We start from the raw sequence: 22,735 nt of genomic DNA, 5'->3' as shown, positions 1-22,735 counted from the left end.
TATGGCATCAGATGTACCCGATCTGTCCTGATGACCCGAGAATAACACCAATGGGACATGTAACAGATCTGATATGTACGCCACTGAAATGATGACGCGGGAAATCCAGGCACCAGAGACAACTCCCTCCAGGGATCACGACCATATCAAAGGGTACGAATCTGGCCGAACGACTCAAGAGAGGCTCATCGGAGTATCCGGACAAAATGAAATCAAACATCAACCTGGCGTGTATCTCATAACCGTGGATGATCATGTAAACCAGTGGGGATCTATAAGTCTCGATCAAGATGGGGAATATGCCCCAGTGTGGCATCGAGAATGTAACATGTCGAAAGAGAAAAATCAGATGAGCTCAGATCATCTATGCCTGCAACTGAATCAAACCCACATATCGAAGAGGTGTCCCTCGGAAGGAAGCATGACGACATCTAAGCATCTAAAAGCGCGAGCCTGGCTAGATGGCTCTCGATAGGCTCCACTAAGGAATCATCGTGAGGATAGCAAATATATCGTCATCTCTACATATATCTTGCAAATAAGGATAAGCATGCAACTCCCTCATGGTCTGCAAATCTCATCCGAACGGAAATATGCCCCTGTATGGCAACGAAATGCATGATAGGTCGGAGATCAGATAGCATGGAATCATCTATCCTCGAACATGTGACCTCTACAAAGATCCATAAAGATCCTCCGAAACGGAATATGCCCCAGTATGGCATCAGGTGCGCGACAGGTCCGAAGAACAAATGTCGTGAAATCATCCATCATCGCACATGCGACCTCCATGAAAGTCCNTGCTGGTGGGACTGCTCTCTTCTCACTCTCTCTCTCTTTCTCTTTCTCTCTCTCTCTCTCTCACGCTGTGTACTCTGTACCCTTTTTCCCTTTTTGTTGTACATCTAGATCTAGAGAGGCAGTATATATTAATTTGATGAGAAGTTGGTGCCTCATTTTCCTATGGTATTCATGATCTTCAAGGGTCTTTTTCTTTTTATCTACTCTTTTTCTATATGCTAGGTTCTTCATTTTATATTCTAAACTCAATCATCTGCATTATGGAGACCAGAATATCTTGGTATTTGTTAGTTTAGTTTTAAGCCTGTATTGCATTTTGTTGGGGTTTTAGAATTTGGTTGAGGTGCCTGGGTCTCTATCTAACTTGGCTTGAGCTTGATTAGGGGTGTCATAGTCCTGTCTCAGCAGCCCAGTACAGAACCTCAAAGAAAGCCCAGACCTTTATCTCCACAAGGGAGACCAAATGGGTCTTTGTGCCTTGAGCAAACCAAGGACAGAGGAAGGCTTTTTAGGCTTTTACAGCTTGATCACGATAAAGTTGCACTTCCTGCTGGAACTTCAACTTGAATGGGGCACACCCCTAGTTCTAGAGATGAACTCCATGGAAGTGCATCTGAGAACCTTTTGTAATGCTCATTGCCATATTGCAATATGACCCAAAACTAAAATGGAAGAAAAAGATCAACCTGATGAAAATCAAGGAATAATGATTAATTCAGTGATTTCAATTTTCTTTTTGGCATATTCCGCTCTGTTCATGTTCATATCATGATTCTCTTTGTGATTAAAGCTTTAACTCATTGGCTCTCATCATGTACTCAGAACTTAAAGTCAAATGTTGTTGTTATGGGTAACATCATTGGTGACACTGAAATATTGGCCATCTGACATGTGATTGCCTCTTTTTTCTTACTAATATTCTCTTCTGAGCAAAAATAGTAATTCTCTTTTTTCATATCTTCCAAGAATATTCTCTCCAAATCAATACCAGACCCATTCAGGCTGTTCCTTGGCTTTATTAAATTATTGCCCTTCATATGAACCACTTTTAAATAATTTTAAAAAAGTTGATTTATACATGTGGACAAGGCGGGGTTGATGAATTTTTATGCCAAATTGATACATATTTTGTTAAAATAAAATTGTATTTACTAAATTTCTAATGAGAGAAGTCCCCTTCAATAGTAAAGGATTTATGCTCTTGTTTTGTTTGAATTTTGAGAATTCTTTTTGAAGTTTAATAGGAGCTTTATACCTATTTAGTTAATTTTGTAATCTTTGTTTAAAGAGCTTATGACTTCTCTTGTAATAACTCTATTTTAGCTTGCGCAATAATTTTTCATATTTTATGAAACTTTTATATATTATGACTTTGATTGGGTTTTAGCTTTAAACATTAAAAGGTGTTCAAAGATTATGTACAGCTAAATCTTGTTTCAATTACGATGTTCATAAATAAATAAATAAATAAAAATCATATTTTAGAATAATTTTTAGTAAATGTAATGATTTGCTCCCAATCATATGGGTCAGAAACTTTTTTCTCTTATTCGATGTAGAATATTGCAATTATCTTTCATGTAGACACAAATATAGGTTGGAGATCAAAAAGATCGATTCTAATACCATTTGTAATGACGTATTCTTAACTATTCTAACACCATATGTTATAACTTATAAGGTTGGCTTTGTCAGGTAGACTAGCTATTTGGACCAACCAAGCCCAAACCACTTTCATTGGGTTGGGCTTGTAAGTGGTGGGCTTTGGATTATTCAATTTACAATATTTTCGTTTGGGCAATTTCAGAAGTTTTGGATCAAATAGATTTTGCATTTGAGGATCTAAAATCTAGTATGAGTTTTCATTCCACTGTCAAAACTATTGCTTGCCTAAGTCACGTTATGAACTTTATGAAATGTAACGTTAGAAAAAGGTTATAACTTAAAAAATAGGGATATTCGATTAAAACCCTTCACCTTTTTCCAACCTAAAAAGTACCCATTTTTGATAAAAATGCCCTTATCTTTTTCTTGCAAAAGTAACTATTTCTTTTAAAATACACATGTAAATAATAAAAAAATTGAAGGATATTTATGTCAAAAATGGGTTACTTTTCAAGTTCAAAAATGGGAAATGTTAGTTTTACAAATTTGAGATGTTTTCATCATTTTTAATCAATTAATCCTACAAAATATCAATCGTGATAAAGGTTATCAATCCACATATTGAAAGTTATTAATTCACATGATTTTATCATTATTGTTTAGCCGTGGTTAAAAAAAATTGCGATAAAATATGACCTTTTGCCACCATCATAAATTTTGAACATGGTTGGAGGGAAATTGTGATCACGACTAAAATAACATTAAGCTTTGATTTGTTTTAGAAAAAAATTATTACTAAACTTTTCTTTTATATTTTTTTTTATTAAAATCGTGACTAAAAATGTATTGGTATCGAGGATTATGATCACGGGTCGGGTTCTCTATAACCATGACTATTGAGTCACAAGAAGATAATCCTATGTTAATGTCTCCATATACCATTATATGAGATGTGCACTTGCAAAATCCCACCATCCAAACACAATTTGTTCATAATCTTTTATGTTTTTCCTTTCTTTCTTTTTTTCCCCACCAAAATAGAGTAAATATAATTTAATTAGCCTTTAAACACTACTAAAAAAAATGAAATTAATGACGCTTTATTCCTTGACACTTATAAGAAGTGTCATTATTACTCTCAAAAATGATTATTATTGAGAATTGTATTTTTTTGGTCCTTTAGAGCGAGAAATAAAGACATTTTTAAATAACAACGCTTTTAGAAGCGTCGTTGTACAATGCTTTTCAAAGAATGACATTTTTTATAAGCATCATTGTGGGAGAAGTTTTAACCTTGACACTTTTTAAAAGTGTCGTCTTTTGTTCATTTATTAGTACTCTTATTTCCCAATTAAAAAAAAATACAATTTAATTTTTTTTTAAATTCATAATTTGGATAAAGCCACATTTAGACCACACAGTCCCCCACAATGGGTACTTAGTAGTTAGTATCCATACTTCAAGTTCCATCAACAAGTCTTCATTTGACTCAACCAACAAGCTACTGTCAATCTCCCAATAGGAAAGTGAACTTGATATAGATTTGGTTGTTTGGTTTGACCTTGCAAATGTTATCTTTGATAAGGTGTCAACTATATGTTAACTACATAGCGTTCGGAAATAACATTGAGTTTGCTTTGTTTGAAATCATTGAAGCATTATTATTTTTTGTACTAAGCAACCATCACATGGAAATTATGTAGGAATTTAGTGGTAAACAATTTCTCATTTGATAGTTCAATTTTTATGTTAATTTAAACTTGGTAACTTCTAAGAACGACTTCTTTTGTTTTTTTTTTGTGTCTGATTAGATATGGTAGTTTGCTTTGTGATATAAATGCTTTTTACTTCAATGCTCCAATTAATTATGTGAAGTTCAGGAAATTAATGAATAGATTTTTGAAAATTGTTCAACTAATAGACATTTTAAAGGCTAAATGTACATTCAATAAGGGATAGCATGTAGACAATAAAGAGCAAGCAAACGACAATTTAAAAGTGATTTGACATAAACTTGCCTATATCCATGGCTTCAAGCTCAAGCCCCAAGCGTTGAGGTATTTCATTATGCCAAGGAATCCCACTTTATACTTTATTTATAGTAGCAATGGACTTTTACAATCTCTCGTAAGAAAAATATACTTAGTTAAATATGTTTCTGTCATAGTATAATTGAATTGAATAACAATAAATACAAGAGTTAGCTTTAACATAAGGATACAAGTGAAGATACTTAGCGTTGGAAAGTGTCTCAAATTCCTAATTAGTATAAATTCTTTTTTATAAAGAATATTATTTAGATTATCTCATAAATTGTTATGTTATTGTAATATTATATTTCCTTATAAAATAAGAAAACTTTTTAAGAACATCTGTATGAATATTTTATATCAGAAAGGAAAAAAGAGATATGAACTTATAAAGACCATACATGGTGAATAAAGATGTGAGAAAAAAATGGGAGATACCCAATGGGGTAGGGGGCTCATGGTTAAAGGTGTGGATGCAATGAGTGGAAATATAGGATACTTTAAAAACCCAATAATTGTATCTAGTATTGTTCTCTATAATATTTTTTGTGGTATAATGAAATGATTCTTTCTCATTTGTGAATGTAGACATGGTTGATCAAACCACATTAAAACCTTATATATTATTTGTGTGATTGTTTTATTTTTTTATGTTTTTAAACTAATATGTTTGCATTAAAAGCTTTTCTTGGTACACTAAATTGGTATAAGAGCTTCCGCATCCACAAAACTTAGGCTCTAATGTTGCAAGCAAGATAGTATGCAAGTTTGGTAGCATTTACACTTGAGAGAGTATTTAAGGCTTACAACGATAATATAATGATTTTAGGATTAAGAATGACTAAAAAGTGGCCATTAGGTAGCGATTTTTGTACAACTAGTAACTCGGTCGATCAATTGTCTAACTAGTCATTAGCAATTAAAGTTTCTAATAGGCGATAATTACAAAAGCATATATGGCGTTGATGATTAATAAACCTATGGTAATCACCTAAAATGAGAAGTGAATTGGGTAGTGATCATTTTTAAATTTTTACAAAATGTTATTAGATAATATATAAGAATATAGCAATAAAGGCATCATCAGTAACAAATATAAGAGAAGGAAAGTGCAAATTAAGATTTTATCATGGTTTAGAAAATTTTTCTTACATACGCTCCAAAGTTTCTTCCAAGTGCCAAGAATTTATTTATTTATTTATTTATTAATTTCATTGGGTACTAAGGGACCTCCACAAGCTCTCACAAAATTCTCTTAGGTTATGTTTGGTTCCGGAAAATACTAAGGAAAGAAAAAAAATGTAAAGGAAAATGATTTTTTTATGTTTGGTTGCCCTATAAAAATATCAAAGAAAATCAAATATGATTAAAACTAATTAAAAACTTATGCATTTTTAAATTATTTAATCTTTATATTGATGAGTTAAAATAAATAAAATGAATTTGAAGTAACAAAAATAATAATTTATCAACTTTTAATCTATTTTTTTATTTTCCTTCACTTTTTCTTTCCCTCTGCTTTTCCTTTGTATTTTCTTTCCCTTGCATTTTTCTTCAAATTTTCTGGAACCAAACATAGCCTTAATATTTCACAAATTTATGATTGAAGAATTAACAAATGGGACTCTCATCTAAAGTAGATTACACAGATGAAAAGGGTTTGGAGTAACCTCTAATGGCTTGAATTGGTTCAATTTGAAACTTCTTCTAATGTTAAAAATGCATATTGAAATATATGCTTATCATTAAACTAATCAATATCATTTTTCATAAACATCATTAATAATATATAAATGAATTCTTTAAGAAAACCTTTTAAAAAGTTTAGAGTCTATTTGGCTATGTTTTCTAATACTTTTTTTTAAAAAATATTTTTTAAATTAAAAACCCAAAAATAGTTTTTTAGTATTTTATAACAAAAAGGGTATTTGGTGAGTTGCTTTTAAAAACATTTTTTTTTTAAATGAAAAACAAAAAACTTATTTGGATAAGTTGTTTTTAAAGGTAAATTTTCTATTTTGATTTTTAAAAAACATTGTAAATTCAAATTATACAATATTAACTTCAATTCAATTAAAATCTTATTAAAAAAATAAAATTAGTTTTTAGTAAAGCATGAATAAAAATATTATAATAATATTTTCATAAAAGCATTTTTTTTTGTTAAAAATGAATAATAATAATTTAAGAATAACAATTGCTAATAATATTTTATTTAAAATGAATAAAAAATAAAATATAATTTTTTAAATATGTAAATGAGTCAAATTTTTTGTTACATGCACACATTTATTACTTAATTACAAACACAATATTTTAGAATTATTTAATTTAATCTGAAATTAATTGGATCAATTTTTTGAATTCCAAATTATTCTTAAAAATTAAAAGATTCATTAAAAAATTTAAATTGTTAAATATTCTTTGGATAATTTGTAATTTATTTACCTAATGAAAATATTCAAAAAATATGGATGTGTGTATAAGAGAAACAATAAAATCATAAATTATAATATCCTAATTTTAGTCTATTATTTTTTTTTAGCAATTATCTATTTTTTTTCAAATTATTTTTAAAAATTGTTAAACTTGTTAATAAAAATGATACAAAGTATTGTTTGATTTGGAATTCATTTTTCTTGTGAAAAAATTTATAAAAATATAATTATTTTCAGAAAATAAATAATAATCATTGTTAACCAATTTTTATTCATAAATTTTTTATATTAATTTATTTATTATTTGAGTTTTAAGTTATTTAAACAAAAAATATAGATGGTTAATGAAATCAAAACATCATGTCTTATTTAATTTAGAGTTTATTTGTCAAGTGGAAAAAAATGATATTTATGTAAAAGAAAAACACTAAAGTCATTATAAACCAATTTTTATTCATAAATTTCTGACATTAATTAAACTATTATTTGAATTTTAATTTGTTTTTAAAAATTACTAGACTCATTAACGAATCTAACAAATTAAATCTTATTTGATTTACTAGTCTCATTGTAAATGTATTATATATGTAAAGAATAAACTAGTCTTGTTTCCGATTTTCTCACTCTTATATTCTCCCCTTGTTTCATTGTTCTCTAATACTTTAGAAAAAGACAAAAATAAAAAATAAAAGGAAAAATACATTTTTTCCATTATGAGAAAAATTATCTTAGAAAATATGATAAATTAAAAAGAAAATAAATTTAAAATATTGATGTCTAAATGCAACTTATTTTAAGATTTAAGTCAAAAAAACAAAAAAAATCGACTTAAGTAAAATTAAATTATATTTATATTTAAGAAAAAAAATTGTCGCCTTCTTTACATTATTCCAATAATTCAAGTAAATGTAGTGATTATTTTTTTTTTAAGAATTAATCATATACTTGAGAATTGTATTTTAAATATACGGTCTTTCACTTCTTAAGGTTAAAAGATTCTTCCACAATAATAACCACCACTCAACCATAATAACCATCAATTCAACAATAATAATAACCTAACTAGAATAAACAACAGTAATCCAAAAACATTCAACCAATAAAATGACGTCAAATATAACGTGAAAAAAATCCTTCAAATTGAGGTAAAAACCCATGATTTTTTTTTTCCACTTCAAAAAAATAGAGATACAAATAATCAAGTATTTACTCATTTTTTTCATTTTGAAAACTTATATAAATATATCTCAGTATTTGAGGTGAGAATCTATCACATCATAAAACAATGAATAGAAAGAGATATGGAAGAAACCGTGTCACGACTCACAAGAACTTCCCAAAAAGTTGATAAGAGAACTTGTAATTTTACCCTTGAGCCCTAGAATAGTGCCCAAAAAATAACCATAATTTTCTTTCATTTTCTTAGTCACCCCTTCTCCCAGTAAAAAAGATTTAATGTTATAAGAAATACCCAAATATAAAACCTAATTTTTATTCGCAACACTATTTTACATTCTTAAATTACCATCCCTTATTCCTTTCCCCCTCTCTCTCCTCCCTAACCTCACATCCTAATTCCACCCCTTTTTAATTTTTTTTTCTTTTTATTTTTTCCAACCCTCACCCCACATTTTAACATTTTTTTTCTTTTATTTTTATCTTCCTTTTCATCTCTGCCCACCCACCCCCACCCCACGTAAACTTTGTTTTTTTTTTCTTTTCATTTCTTTTATTTTTTCACACTCAATTGTTTTTCATATTCTTCTTATATTTTAAAACAAAAGAATTTCTTCAAATAATAAATTATAAAATGATTTTTTCACCAAAAGTATATTATGTAAAATGACTTTATTATATTCAATGTTTTAATGTGAAATTCATGACTCAATTTTTTAAAATAAAAATTATTATTAAAATTTTAAAATAAACAATATTTAATTAGAATGATTTTTTAAAAAATGTATTTTTTTTTATTGTGTTCAATATGATTTTTTTTTTTATAAATCTTACCTGAAAATTGTCATCAGATGATTAAATTTCGTTATTCATTATATTTTGTATGCGATTCACAACTTTAATCAATTAGAATTTAGGTTTAATATGTTGAGAGGAGATTAGAGAGAGTTCTTTATTAAAAAAAGTATATGTGAAAAAATATGACAAAAAAATATTATGCTTAGTAAAAAGGATGTTACGAATAACAACCTCCATATAAAATAACCTAACACCCGAGAGACAAATGCTAGACAAACTTAACCTTTTCTATCTTCTTAAATAATAGGTGGCTCTTGAATACGATAAAAAAAAAAAAATTAAAACCATAACAAAATAGTTGAAAATTGCCACATAACAATGGGAATTATGGCCGTGGCAGCTTGTTGTAATGAAAATATTAATATAATTTATGAAAAAAAATGCTTAAATTATTATCCTTTCGATGCAGCAGAATACACCAACAGTTAAAAAAGTAAAAGATGCAGCAACGGGCCGGGCTCAGGTGATGCAGCAATGGTCAGGACGTTAGGATGCAGCAGAATACACCAACAGTTCAAAAAAAATAATTTTTTTTTATTTGAATTAATAAAAAAACCGCTAAACTCACGCACATGCAAAGGGCGTGTCGAAATGGGTTCGAACTCGAGACTATCACTTTCTTTTCGACAAACCCATGAGATTAAGGTAATAAAATACAATATATACTTATATAAATAGCTTATTTTTTCTTAAATATTTGTCTCACTACTTGAATCGGTCCAATGGGAATCATTTGGTCAAAATCGATTTGGTTTGACCAATTAGTCTAAAGGTTGTACATGTGATTTCCATTTTTCTTCTTAATTGACTGACTCTCTTTCATGTTTTTATTCAACAACTCGATACCTAATTGGATCGAAACTTTAATATTTCCTAATTAATTTTAAATATAAATAAATGTCAAAATCATAGGTGATTGTGACATCATCATTTATGCCTTTGTTGTTTTAAAGCCAATGAATGCGCCGAGCAGCTGAGAAGATAGGGACCTCCACATTATTTTATCTTGGTGGACCACCCATATGCATTAATGTGGGGTATTTTTTTTCTTATCCAAAGTTTGGAACATATGATAAAAATTAATATGGCATTATCATATGTGAATTGGAGCTACCCCTGATATTTGTTTTACTATAACATTGGGTGGTGGGGTTGGACCAAATTTGAAAATGTAATGCATTAATCAAAATTCAAAATTAGTCCTTTTCATGTTGGAACCTTTTGTGACAATGATTTTATAATTTTTTAAAAATTATTATACCATTTTTTTTTTTATTGTTACCCAAATATTTTTAAAAAAATGATTGAAAATAGCTAAAATTTGTTTTTAAAAAATAAATTATTTTTTTAAATAAGAAAAAACAATTTATGTTCTAAATTTAAAAATAAAAAAAAAAAGTTAGAGAAAAAAACAACAGTAGGGGCATAGCAAAGGCTTGTACGAGCCCTCACCCACCACCACATCTTCCAGCATAGAAGCGAAAGCCACCACCAAAGAGCAAGCAACAGGCGCTGTCACCTTTTCTCTGACATAATTACGAATTTGCAATTTACACAGCAGAAAATTTGGGTCTTGGTCTCTTCTCTTTCACTCCTGCATTGACCTCTCCACCCAAGAAATCCCAAAAGGCCTTACCAGCAAACAGAAGAGTATCAGAAAAATGATGCTTTCAAGGGACACCGGCAACACCCACTCGGTAAAAACCCTAGTGTCCAGTGGTATTCGTATTCATTTTGTCTGCTTTTGCTGCCTTTATGCTTCTCAATAATGCTGCTCTCTGCCCACCACTTCACGTCCTTCAATGTTTTTATTATTTATTTCTTTATTCACTTGTCCGTACTCCATGGCCAGGTTTTTGTAATTTTTTTTTCGAATTTCCGCTTGTTTGTTTGTTTATTTTGGCTGTATAATTTGAGGGATTATGGACTCTGTTTTGTGGGTAATAAATGGGGTTTTTGTTTATCTGGGTCATTTCCAGATTTCCTTCTTGTCGTGTGTGTGTGGGTTTTTTTTTTTGGTGAACCTTTTGTTCTCTGCATTTCTGCATTTGTTTACTAACTCAAACTGTTATGTGTCAGATGGGTTTGCTTAAGTGCATTTTTCTATATTATTTCTGTTTTTTGCATTCATCTTTAGCTAAAGACTGTTAGGGGAAAAAGTTTTTTTTTTTCTTTTCCTGCTATTGATTGATAGATTGGTTTGTTTATTTTTTGGCTTCTATGTTTACTTGTTTCATGTTAAAAATTATTATGGTGAATGAGATTTGCTGGTTAAGTTATTTCTTTATAATTTAGAATCGTAAGCTTGATTTTCCTGTGATGGGTGGATGGGTTTTGCTTCATATGGTTGTTTTTCATTTTCTTAGTTCTCTGCTTACTTTCTTTGCATATTTGCTCTCTTCAATTGTGGCTTAAATGGTCTTTTTAATAAGCCGATAGTTTTACAGCTTTGTTCCGGTGTTAAGGAAAGGAAAGAAAGTGCTGTGATTTTCATTTTATACTTCATTTCTAAAATAAACTTAATATTAAATATTGGATCCAATCTTTTGTTGGATTGAATATGATATTGAATGTTGCATTGATTAACTGATAGTTTGCATTATTTGATTTTAGTTGTCTTTTGACCTGAAAGGTGCTGATCTTGGAGCTGATCTGTGTTGCCTCTAGATTCATGAACACATTTCTCAGATATAGGGTTTATGGGAAGAAATATCCCAGAGAAGCTTTAGAAAAGGGGCTCCATTTGGGTCCTTACACTTCTTCACTCTGATTCACTCAGCTGATGAACTGAAACCCAGCCATTTTTAGACTTGAGATCTGACCCAACTGAAGAAAAATTTTCAAAAGCTTTGCCACTTTTATTAAGTACAAACTTAGGCAATCTCAAATACAAGAGAGACTTGCAGTCGCATCTTGACTGCTCCAATGACATGGTCGAGCATAACCTTGCAAGAATTGGCTGAGAATTTGAAGGAATGAAAGAGAATGAAGGAAAGTGCTAACCATATGATAGAGTTTTTGTTCACCGAAACAATGGATGCCAAGGATCTGACTTTTGATTGCACCATCCTCGTTAACAGTGGGAGTATAAATTGTACTTTTATGAACACTGATTGCCAGCCCCCTTTTCCTTTTATAGGCAAAATGAAGAAGTCTTAAATTAGAAGTTCCCCTAAAAAAGGGCATGCTCCAAGTATGCATGATGTATAAAAGATACACTAAAGGAAAAAATTCGCTTAATTTACATTTTTTGGGTTGTTCTACCAAAAGGGTCCGGAAAAAGATATGTTGTCCACAAAAACTTGAGTGTGAAGTATTGAACTTTTGGTATTTAGGGTGGAAAAGGAGACAAGGAAAAAGCTCAATCATCATGATAAAAAGAGACAGGAAGATGGTGGCCCTGTTCTATACTGCTTTTTCCTTAAAAATACCAGCTAACTCATCCCTCACAGAAACTGAATATTTAGGCCAAGTAATGCAAGCTGCAGTCCAGGGACAGAGGGGCGCACTCTCAGGAAAGGCAAAAGCTCTAAAATAGCCAAAATCACTTCCCAATTGATAGGGGATGAGCTTTTTTCCATGTTCATTTTCATGGTATGCCTATGGGGGTGAAGTTCTCCTACGATGATCTATAGTCTATAATAAGCTTCTTGGATGTATTTGCACCATTCTCCTCAAGGCATGAATGTGATCTTTTCACCTTTTATCTTTTGGTGTTTCTGGTGCAAATTAAAAACAAGGCATCCACTAACATGCATGCAACAGATTGGAACTTCAATTGCTTTAATTATTTTATTACTGGGTGCCAGCATTTTGATGCCTGCCTCCGTGTCCTTTATTGGCACATGGTGCATATGAAGATATCTTTTTAAAACTACCAATTAATGAATGCTTCCTTACTTTTCTTTTCAAGAAAAAACACTTGATCTCAATTTTGCTTCTGGTTTGAGTACTATAAAGATTTTTTAAGTTCCAAAATTTTAACCTGTTTTTACCCTCTCTTTAATAGAATATTCCTCATGGTATTTGCATCATTGAAGTTTCTTTTAATTCTAATCCAATGCTGAAAAGAATTTTTTTCTCTTTAGAAGGTAGCATGATTACAACTTCTCTGTAAAATTTCAATTTTTCTTTCTTTCCCTTCCATCTGCAATCAAATGAAGCAGAACTGTTAAGTTAAAAATTTACAATTATATGACATACTTGCTTCGCAACATTTGGATTGTACGAATATGTCCTGGGATTGTGCTTTACCATAATTTATTATTTCCCCATCAGTTTAGTCTGTATTAACACAGGCAATGGAATTAATTCCATTTATATTTATTTCTATGTTTGTTTAGATGTTTAATCAATTAATGCCTATGTACATATATTTTTTGATATTTATCAAAAAAAAAAAATTAATGCCTATGTACATATGTAATGTCTTTTTATTTATACTAGTATATCCTATACTTTCTTTTATCATGGAATATTGGGCTATCTAATTTGTAATGCTCAGCATTATCCAATTGACAGCCTTGTTCCGAAATCCACAACTTAGAAGTTTTTCCATTGTTTTTTCCCTGTCCACATCAACATGTTTTGAATCATACACCATCATTTAACTTTGGCCTTGGAATAATGGTTTGTTTGGTCGGCTTGATCTGAAATAGTTTCAGATTTACCAGCTCATATGATCTACCAATATGGATCCATCAAAAGATGGCTGTAGCCACTTTATGACATCATACGCAATTTATCACCAAGATTGTATTAACATCAATTTCATCAGCCATGTCCAATGCATGGTTCCTCCAAGGCCTGCGAGCCTCACTTAACCAAGTGAATAATGTTCACTGGGTGCCAGAAGTTGTAAGCAAAAATATACTTCATTAAGCATAAATAACTGTTTGTATGAAGTGGTAACTATTTCTGGCATTGATTACTTGTTCTTCTTCCTCCATGCAGGGGAAAGTTTGTGACATATGTGGTGTATGTGGATTTGAGGATCTCATAGCTACTTGTATTAAATGCCGCACATCTTCTGAGCACATGTAAGACTCTCCCTATCTTCCCCACCAGATCACCACCTCCACCCCTCACTCTTGTGGAATGTTGCATTTTGTTTCTTATTATTGTCTTCATTATATGTAATTTCATGGAAAATGGTTCTGGCAGGCATTAGTTTCCTTATAGGGCTGGCTGACCAAGGTAAACTTAGTTTGAAGTTTGGACTAGAACTTGGTTAAAGTGATCTCCTTTTCTATTATAATTCAGCTATGTGGCCATCTATATCATTTCTTGCATACAATAAAAATACATGAAGGGTCGAAATTGGTTGAATTCACTGTGTAGGGGTTACTCATTTGATTTAGTTTTTGTTGCAGGGTCCCCATTAAATATTTGGTTTATGGTTCCCTTTCTTTGCTCTCAGCTAGTTTGATGCTTACTTGATTCCTGTTGTATATACTTGCTGTTTATATGGCCTTGGCTTTGAATATGTTGCCACCTCTCTCTATTTTCAGTTACTGCTTACCAATCACAGTGAAGGAGGTACCGAGTGAGTGGACTTGTGAAGAGTGCCAATGCGGCAACAACATTGTTTCACCAACATCTAGAGAGATGACCCATCAAAACACTATACATTCTGCAGGTTATGGCAAGGTTTCTGACAATTCAAGGAGGCAAGGTTGGTTTAAGAGGCAGAAAACTGTTGAAACTGCCAAAGTTAAGTTTCTTTCTACTGAAGAGGCCATCATGCTAAATTCAGGCGCCAGAAGAATGGGTTCCTCTTCCCACTGTAATATGGACTCGAGGTTTGATTCATTGAGACACAGAAAATCAACCAAGAGAACTCCAGTTGGGTTTACAATTGCCTCTCCAGAGTTCCCTTTGATGAAATTGAAAGAAAATCATGGTATGCAACCTTCTGGAAATTCAAAGCTTCCTCGACACGGTAATATGCAGACCAGTTTAATAATCAAGCAACGAGCCCCTCAAATATCAAAAGAATTGGATGGTAATAAATTTTTTTAACCTATTTTTCAATAAAGTTTGTAACATCAAATCGATACCTAAGGATAACAGAAGATAGAGTTGGCTGGTTGCATATTGTTTGTGTTGTGAAATCTAAAGTCTGCAGTTCATCGTAACATATTTTAGACAATGCTCTTAGCAAGTCAACTTAAAATCTGAAATTTCAATCTGATGTAGCCAAAGTTTTGGCTTTAGCTGGTGAAACCTGATATGATGATGTATGCTTGGTTGAGTCAATAGAAGACCCTGGGAGTTTTGTTCCATGCCCACAATTTCTTCTTTTCCATAAAATGTTTAACTGTGATTTTTAATGCAACAATATCTGAGTTGTTACTATTTTGGCTTTTTTTCTTTTTCTTTTTTTGTTGAAATGCCAACTAGAAGTGTTTGACTTTTTGTTATTCTTATCTAATATTAGATTATCCCTGATCCTGTCGTTAGTCCTTTTTTTTTTTGTGATACTAGTGGTCACTGAGTTCACCCTATCGACAATTTAAGTCAGGTGTTCAAGTTCTAGAACTGTTAGAAAGGTATTGAGCTGGTGTATGGTGTTGATGGCAAGTACAATAAGGGATAAGGATGATTCAATAAGGCAACTGGTATAATAGATTTATGTTTGAGGATATATTAGCTTACTGATGCTGTAAATAAGTATTTATCTGAGGGGCATCTTGTTGCACCTATGATCAATCTCAGGGAAAAAGGCTTTTGCAGCTCCTGCAAAGGAATATGTTTGCAGGGAAGAATCAATAGATGTCTGTACCCATGCTAGAGAAGTTGAAACTTCCAATACAAGGGCAGAGAAGGCAATAAATAAAGCATCTCCATTGTTGCCATCTATGCATGTTTCAGGTAAGTGAATTCCTCTAATCTCTCAAAAGTTTAACCTGTTCTGTCCCATTAATAAAATGCTGATTGTTTTTGTTTCTTTAGTTGACACATTTAAGGATTTTTTTTTTCAGTAAATATTGTGGAGTAAAGAAACTAGAAACATATAATTTGGCTTATTTTAGTTGCAATTTATTAATTTAAACACTGATTTGTCCTCGTTGAGATTATATAATTAAAATTGTGGATCAAACATAAAATTAACTAAAAGGTGATAAATTTCTTCCATTTCTTGTTGTGACAGCGGAAGTTTTGGTACCATTTTCTGTGGAACAAGTGTAAAGATAAAGAAAATCCACATAAAAAAAGACATGAGGCTTTAACATGGTTTGGTTAACCATGGCTATAGCCATGGATAAGAAAGAACCAATCCGCTATACCACAGGGACCTTACAAGAAAGAAAAATCTGATACAAATTCCAAACCCCAAAACAATCTCCTATTTCTTTGCTCCTAGTACTTATATCCTAACCTAAGCATCGTCCCATAAGGTGCCTCTCGCTCTTGCTCAAATTTCTACTTAGTCATTGAGTATAGACTTTACATGTCTATCTCAATCTCATAACACTTTTCCCTCATACCCAACAATATTTATTGAGATTTTCCAAGCACCCTTTTTTATTCTACTAGCAAACCTATTTCCACAAGGAAATACCAATATGTAAAATATTTTATACAGTATTATTTACCGAAAGGAATATGTATTAAAATATGAATTTGAGATGTTTTCTAATGATCTTCATCTTGGCTCAAATGTCTTTGAATTAGTATTTCATCTTTTCACGATACATGCCTCCATTGCCTAAGTCTTCTCCACACATGCCTTTACCAATGAATATGACTTTGATAATCTATGATTGATGCCGTCACATAATATGTTCCACCAGAAAACTTGTCTCAACTACATCTACTTAAAATTTAAGTTCTAAGTAAAGGAATACAAAACAAGCATCTACTATATCTAATCCAAGATCCTAGGTATTTGATCTTCTAGATCCTTTCTTGCACAACAAATACTTTTAGTAGATTTTTATGGATTCAAACCATTACACTTAACTATTTTTACCTCTCAAGATTCAATAAATTTGTAGGTGAGACTACACTTATTCTGAATCCATTGGATACATGGTCCATATATCACTCCCCAATGAGAGGACGACTGACTTTACCTTCAACCAAAGTCTTTTGTATTTCTCTTGTCCATTCCAAATCTTCTATACCATCTTTATGCTAAAATTGCATTTTTAGAATCTTCAACCTTGAATATTCTCCTTGACTCTTCCAGAAATCATATTTTTAGCTTTGATACCAATTTTTTGTGGCTATGGAAGCTTATTGCCACATGTGTGCAATAAGTGTAAAGATAAAGTGAATCAACACACAAAGAATATGGGGGTTTTAACATGGTTTGGTCAACTATACTTACATCTACATATGGGAGAAAACTAATCCATTATACTGTATAGAACTTATAAAGGAAAGAGATATCAGGTACAACTCCTAAGCCTTAAAACAATCTCATGTTTCTTCACTCATAGTATTTACACCCTAAACCTAAGTGCTACTTAACCAATATAAACTTAATATGTTCATCCCAATTTTCTCCTCTTATTCTACAAGAAGTCCATTTCTAAAAGGAAATGTCAGTATGTGAAATATTCTATATAATATTCTTTACCTAAAGGAATATGTATTAAATAGGAATTTGAGACACTCTCTAACAAATCTTATGTTAAAAAAATTTGCCTCTAAAGTTAACATAAAACCAAAAGGTGTAGTTGGCATGTGTGTAACGCTTACACTGGTAAAACTTATATAGTGTCCTTTCAGGAACATTGGAGGCATTATTTTAGGACTAGATAAATCACTATAAAACTTGGTTGAGTTAACCTTTCCTATTATTGGGTTTTTGGTAAAAACCCTATATGGCATAAGTTGGGTGCAGCCAAGTTTATTTTTACATCTACTGATTAACCTTTTATAAGGTTCCTGCACATGAAAGCCTTTCTTTTATAGATTTCATTGATAGATTGGGTGTGGTTCTTCTTTGTGTTCAAAAAAGGATATAGCACGTGGAGGCTCTTAGTTGGGAATTCTGTAAGTAATATTCTCATATGGTTATATAAATGCTTTTGTTAATCGGATAACCTGTATTTTGTTTAGGTGGTAAATGTCATTCTGATGCCGAGCCTATGGATTCTGATAAAGGAAGGGTTCCACCAATTATTCCACCTGAACTGGACAACATTCCTTTGAAATGTGCTGCTATAGATGCTGTTTGGAAGTGAGTAATCTATTTTTTCATGTTGTCAAGTGTTATAAGAGTTCAAGAATTCAATTTTTTCATGATAATTAACTTTTGAAGTAGGGAATAAACACAACAACCGATGAAGAATGCTTTTTCATCAATTTTTTCATTTTTGAAGCTTCATTTACTGTGGTGGAAAAGGTTTCCTGGGAAAAAAGATGTAAAGTAACTTTGCTTTAAATGATAACAACAGCGATCTGCGTGCTTCTCTTCAAACTGGAATTCATGGAAGCAATTTTCACTTGTTTTTTTTAAAAACATTTCATATAGATGAAAACAAAAGGTGATATAGTCTGGAAACTATTTCCTATGGAATACAGTATAGCTGCTTCGGCTCAACTCTGGTTGTTTAAAGAGGTAACCAACTGAAACAAAGAACTCTGTAGGGAATGATTTCCACAGAACTGTGTTGGCGCTTATGTTTATCTTTTCTTCCTGGAAAATCCTTGGAAAGGGCATGTCTAGGATGCAGTTTCCTAGAATTGGCTTAGATTATGCAAACAGTAAGTTCTAAGGTCTAGCTAGACATGCTAATAGGTTAGCTTTGTTTTGCTTTTGGGAAATTTTACATTTCTGCATTGGTTTTCTTCTTAATATTTCCTTTTTGTCAACGGACAATTGCCACAGTGTATAGGAGCTGGAATTGTGTTTCATTAAACTATTGTTCGCAACAGTTTTTGTCTTGTTTGGGTTCTGATAGAAATGAATGGTTTGTTTGTTTCATGAGTGAATTATGTTCTGTAAATATGAAATTGATGGGGGGTGGCTTCTTGTTAAGGAACATTTTGTTGATAAAGTTCTCCTTGGTTGTTGAGATCAAGCAGAAAAGAGATCAGCTTGACATAAGTGCAACATCTTCCACTGATTTCACCATCGTTGCCTCACTGTGCTGAGGTCACTGCTTCTTTGTTGCCTAATGATAATTAACTCTTACTTTCCAAAACAATTTGACTCATGCTTGAAATTCCTTTGTACCAAAACTTCCACCATCCTCTCGAAAAGGGCCTTTTTAGTATGTCGATGGCACATACTTATGCTTGATTTCATGAATCATTCTACCTTAAGGGGTGTAAAAACTGTTTTCAGGACCTCTCATTAAATGATCTGATGTGTATTGGCAATACTGTAATTAGGAATTGCCATTGTTTCACTTGAAAAAAAGTCACTAAAGCATTTCATGCCTTCTTTCTTGTTTGTAGGGGAAGCTTCAAATTTGTTGATACTGTTACACCAAATGAATCATATGTAGGATTTCAGGCTCATCCTCCATATATTGTACATAGGAAAGCCTATGAATTTTCTAAGCAGATGCCTACAGTCCTTCAGTTTGAGAGGCTTCATCGGTGTAGTCTTTGGGCAGAGTTATTCCAGGATGATTCTCCTGATGGAGATGATATTGCCTTGTACTTTTTCCCTGGCAGATTTGGGAGGTCAGTTTGCAGCTCAGTTTTGGGCTTAATCCTTCTTTCCATAAGGTTTTGGCCCGCCTTTTTTTAGCCTAGTATTTCAAAACACCTTTTTTTTTTCTTGCAGGTCCAGACGAGATTATGTACACCTTCTTGAACTCTTGGAAACACAGGATTTGGCAATGAGAAGTCATATAGATGGTGTAGAGTTGCTGTTATTTACATCTAAACAAATGCACAGAGACTTTCAGAGTGAGTTCTATAGTTTCTATAACATACAATTTTTTTTGCCCTTTTTTATGGACAAGTATGAATGACTGAATTTTAGGGCTTCTTACCTTCTTCCATTTTCCCTTTTTCCTAAATGAATTAATTTCAGGGTTTCTTATCTTTTTCCTTTTCTGGAAGAAGGTTTTCTGGTTAACATTTTCAAACATCTTTGCAATTCAATGTATTATTTGCTATTGATATTTCAGATTCCATGTCCCATAGGCAAGAATTATTTTGTAACATGACCAAGAAAGCAATACATGTACAGCAAGAAGTATTCAAGTTAGTCCATAAGAAAAGAAACTACCCTTTTCTTTGCATTGTTTACTAAATACTTTTTAGAAGTGTTAAACCACTAATTTTCTTAAAAGCTTAAGTTTGTAGGATTTGGTTCGATAATGCATATTATGCTCTTTAACACCCTCCCATACATGTAGCCCCATACCTGCACGTGGAGAGAGACATGACCCGTAGACAAACAACCATAATCAACCTCTTTTGGGCTTACATGTGTGCTTTAGGCTTTGATGCATGTTGAACAACCAATTTTCTTAAAAGCTTAAGCTTGTAGGATTTGAGTCCATAACGTATATCATGCTTTTTAACAAAAAACATATTGTGAATCATCATATTGTTGTTCAAAAAAATCATTTCGATTAAGTGATTTAAGGATTCTTGGCAATGACCATAAATTATCCCTGGAAAGGAAAATCATATACATGTGTATTGTATATGCACACACACACGCATCCTTTCAGTCTTTATTCTAATCTTGATAAAGACCGATCAAAATGCAGGTAAAACATTAAACGGAGTATCATTTTATGAAACAATGATTATTTTGTGCATCTGTGAACTGACTAGCCCATTCTGTCTCTGGTGTGTGCCTCTTAATAAGTGCCTTCATGATGATGACATTAACTGTTGTATCTCTGAATGCTATGCAGGAATAGACACGCAATACTATCTATGGGGAGTATTCCGTTGTGTAAAAACTAAGGAAACTGTTATCAAAGAAGGCATGAACATTCCTCTGTCGGTTCCTCCTTCAGAACATCCTGGTGATGATCATTCTAATAAAGATGACAGTGAAGTTGTGGATATGGAAATTGACATGGTAGGTGGAAAGAATGTGGGAAGAGTTGATGAAGCTGTTGGGAAGGTTAAAAAAGAACAATGCAACAACTGTGACTCGTTTCCAGGGTTCACTGAGAAAGTTGAAAACAGGTTGGCCTCTGCAGAACCTATGGGGAGACCATGTACAGATGTGGAAGGACCTCCAGGTCTTGAGGAAGTTCTTAGCCTTAAAGTAAGGGGCAATCCATGCAAACCCACGTTTAGGAAGGAAAACCCGCGTCTCAATGGTGAAAAAGCTACTATAAAAAAGGAGGATACAAGTACTGAGAAGTTTCCAGTAGGAGACATGGTATCCCATAGTTTGCAATTCCAGACAGGATTATGGAAACAGTTTAAGGTACTGAAAATCAATTGGTTTTGTCCAAGATGATCACTGATGCTTCATATGGCACTGAAAATCAATGTTTCAATTTGAATTTTACTGTTTTAACTAATTTTGAAATCCTACAGGTGCCTGCTCGTCAGCTGCCCGCGTATCCAATGGACGATAATCCTCTCCGTTTTTCAGAAATGGACAAAAAATATCGCTCAACAGGGAAAGAAAGAAAACTAGAAACAACCAGTGAGAGAAGGTGCCCTGAAGTAGATGAGAGGAAGAAAGGATTTCCCACTACTTCCTCTAAAAGACCTTAGAGCCTGCAAATATTTCAATTTTTTTTTCCCTATAGAAACCAGATTTGAAGTTAAGAAAGTTCAGAGTGAATCTACTGTATATCAGTCATTTACCAGACACCATTAGAGAAGATGTTCAGGGATAGAAATATGTGTTGACAGTGCTGTACAGCTGAAGCTTTGAATTACATGGGCAAAGTATACCAAAAATTATAACACAGGTACAGATATGGGTTTTTTTTTTGTACTCAGGCTTATTGATCAACGGATGGTTAGTAAATATATGGTGTAGAGAGATTTATGATGTGTACATGAAGGAGATGGATCTTCCCACTGACTGTAACAACACCTGAGTTCTGGGTGTGTTGTAACTCAAATCATCAAGTCTATGCAAAGCCCATGAGGGTCTTTTGGTTTGTCATGGAGGATGTGATGGACAGGAAAATGTAAACAAAATTATTTAGAATTTTTTTACTTTTTATTAAATTTTTATTCTGTTTGTGGAAGAGAACGATATAGACTAGACTTATTTGGTAACTATTTTCAAAAATAGTTTTTTATTATCTAAAACAAAAAAAAAAACAAAAGAAGGGAAAAACATATTGAATAATAAAAAACTATTTTTTATTTTATGTTTTTAAGAATAAAAAACGGATGTTTTCAAATAACAATTTTTAATTGTTTTTATTTGTTTTTTGAAAACTGTTTTTAAGGATTAAAAATAAAATTATAAGCATAGAAATTATTTTTAAAATACATTTAAAAATGTTTTAAGTTCCTAAACAAATTTTTGTTTTACAAAACATCAAAAAAATGAATTTAAAAAATTGTTTTTAAAAATTATTTTTTAAAATTGTTTTAAAAAGTAATTATCAAACATAACCTAAACATAACCTTTCATCTTAAAAAAATAATTATGTTATATTTGATTTTATTGGAAAAATAAAAAAATAATTATAGTTAAAATTAATTAAAAGTTTATACAATTTTAAATTATTTAATTTGTATATAAAAAATAAATAAAAATTTTATTTACTTTTAAATTATTTATTTATCTTTTTTTTTTTTCATAAATTTCCCACAAAATTTTCAAAAACCATGGCAGGAGGTAATGAAGTACGTTGCCGGGAATTTTAAGGCTTGTTGCCTTAAACCCTTTTCCTGGTGATCAGGAGGCGTACATCA

At 31.8% G+C, this 22,735-nt stretch overlaps 1 protein-coding gene across 4 annotated transcripts; it reads left to right on the top strand.

Annotated features, from left to right (window-relative positions):
- Nucleotides 1–10,419: 10,419 nt before the first annotated feature.
- Nucleotides 10,420–21,971, top strand: LOC117904787. Of its 4 annotated transcripts, none has more exons than XM_034817546.1 (10): nucleotides 10,420–10,605; nucleotides 13,567–13,765; nucleotides 13,862–13,947; nucleotides 14,419–14,912; nucleotides 15,626–15,781; nucleotides 17,981–18,101; nucleotides 19,325–19,555; nucleotides 19,659–19,783; nucleotides 20,749–21,275; nucleotides 21,389–21,971. In XM_034817546.1, exons 2-10 carry the CDS (start codon nucleotides 13,688–13,690, stop codon nucleotides 21,569–21,571), a joined length of 2,001 nt encoding a protein of 666 aa, XP_034673437.1. In that variant the 5' UTR covers nucleotides 10,420–10,605; nucleotides 13,567–13,687; the 3' UTR covers nucleotides 21,572–21,971. The 4 variants fall into 4 exon arrangements, with proteins under 4 accessions (XP_034673437.1, XP_034673439.1, XP_034673438.1 ...); XM_034817547.1 differs by having other exon boundaries at nucleotides 10,588–10,605; nucleotides 13,582–13,765; XM_034817548.1 differs by lacking the exon at nucleotides 13,567–13,765.
- Nucleotides 21,972–22,735: the final 764 nt, after the last annotated feature.

This window comes from Vitis riparia, chromosome 17 (assembly GCF_004353265.1).
Source record: "Vitis riparia cultivar Riparia Gloire de Montpellier isolate 1030 chromosome 17, EGFV_Vit.rip_1.0, whole genome shotgun sequence".
Taxonomy (NCBI): Eukaryota; Viridiplantae; Streptophyta; class Magnoliopsida; order Vitales; family Vitaceae; genus Vitis; species Vitis riparia.
This window is presented reverse-complemented; position numbering and strand designations above follow the sequence as displayed.

Coding starts and splice junctions, on each gene's coding strand:
- LOC117904787 (XM_034817546.1), top strand. CDS start 13,688: ATGTCCAATGCATGGTTCCTCCAAGGCCTGCGAGCCTCACTTAACCAA. Junction 13,948..14,418: donor CGCACATCTTCTGAGCACAT/GTAAGACTCTCC, acceptor CTCTATTTTCAG/TTACTGCTTACCAATCACAG. Junction 15,782..17,980: donor GCCATCTATGCATGTTTCAG/GTAAGTGAATTC, acceptor TATTTTGTTTAG/GTGGTAAATGTCATTCTGAT.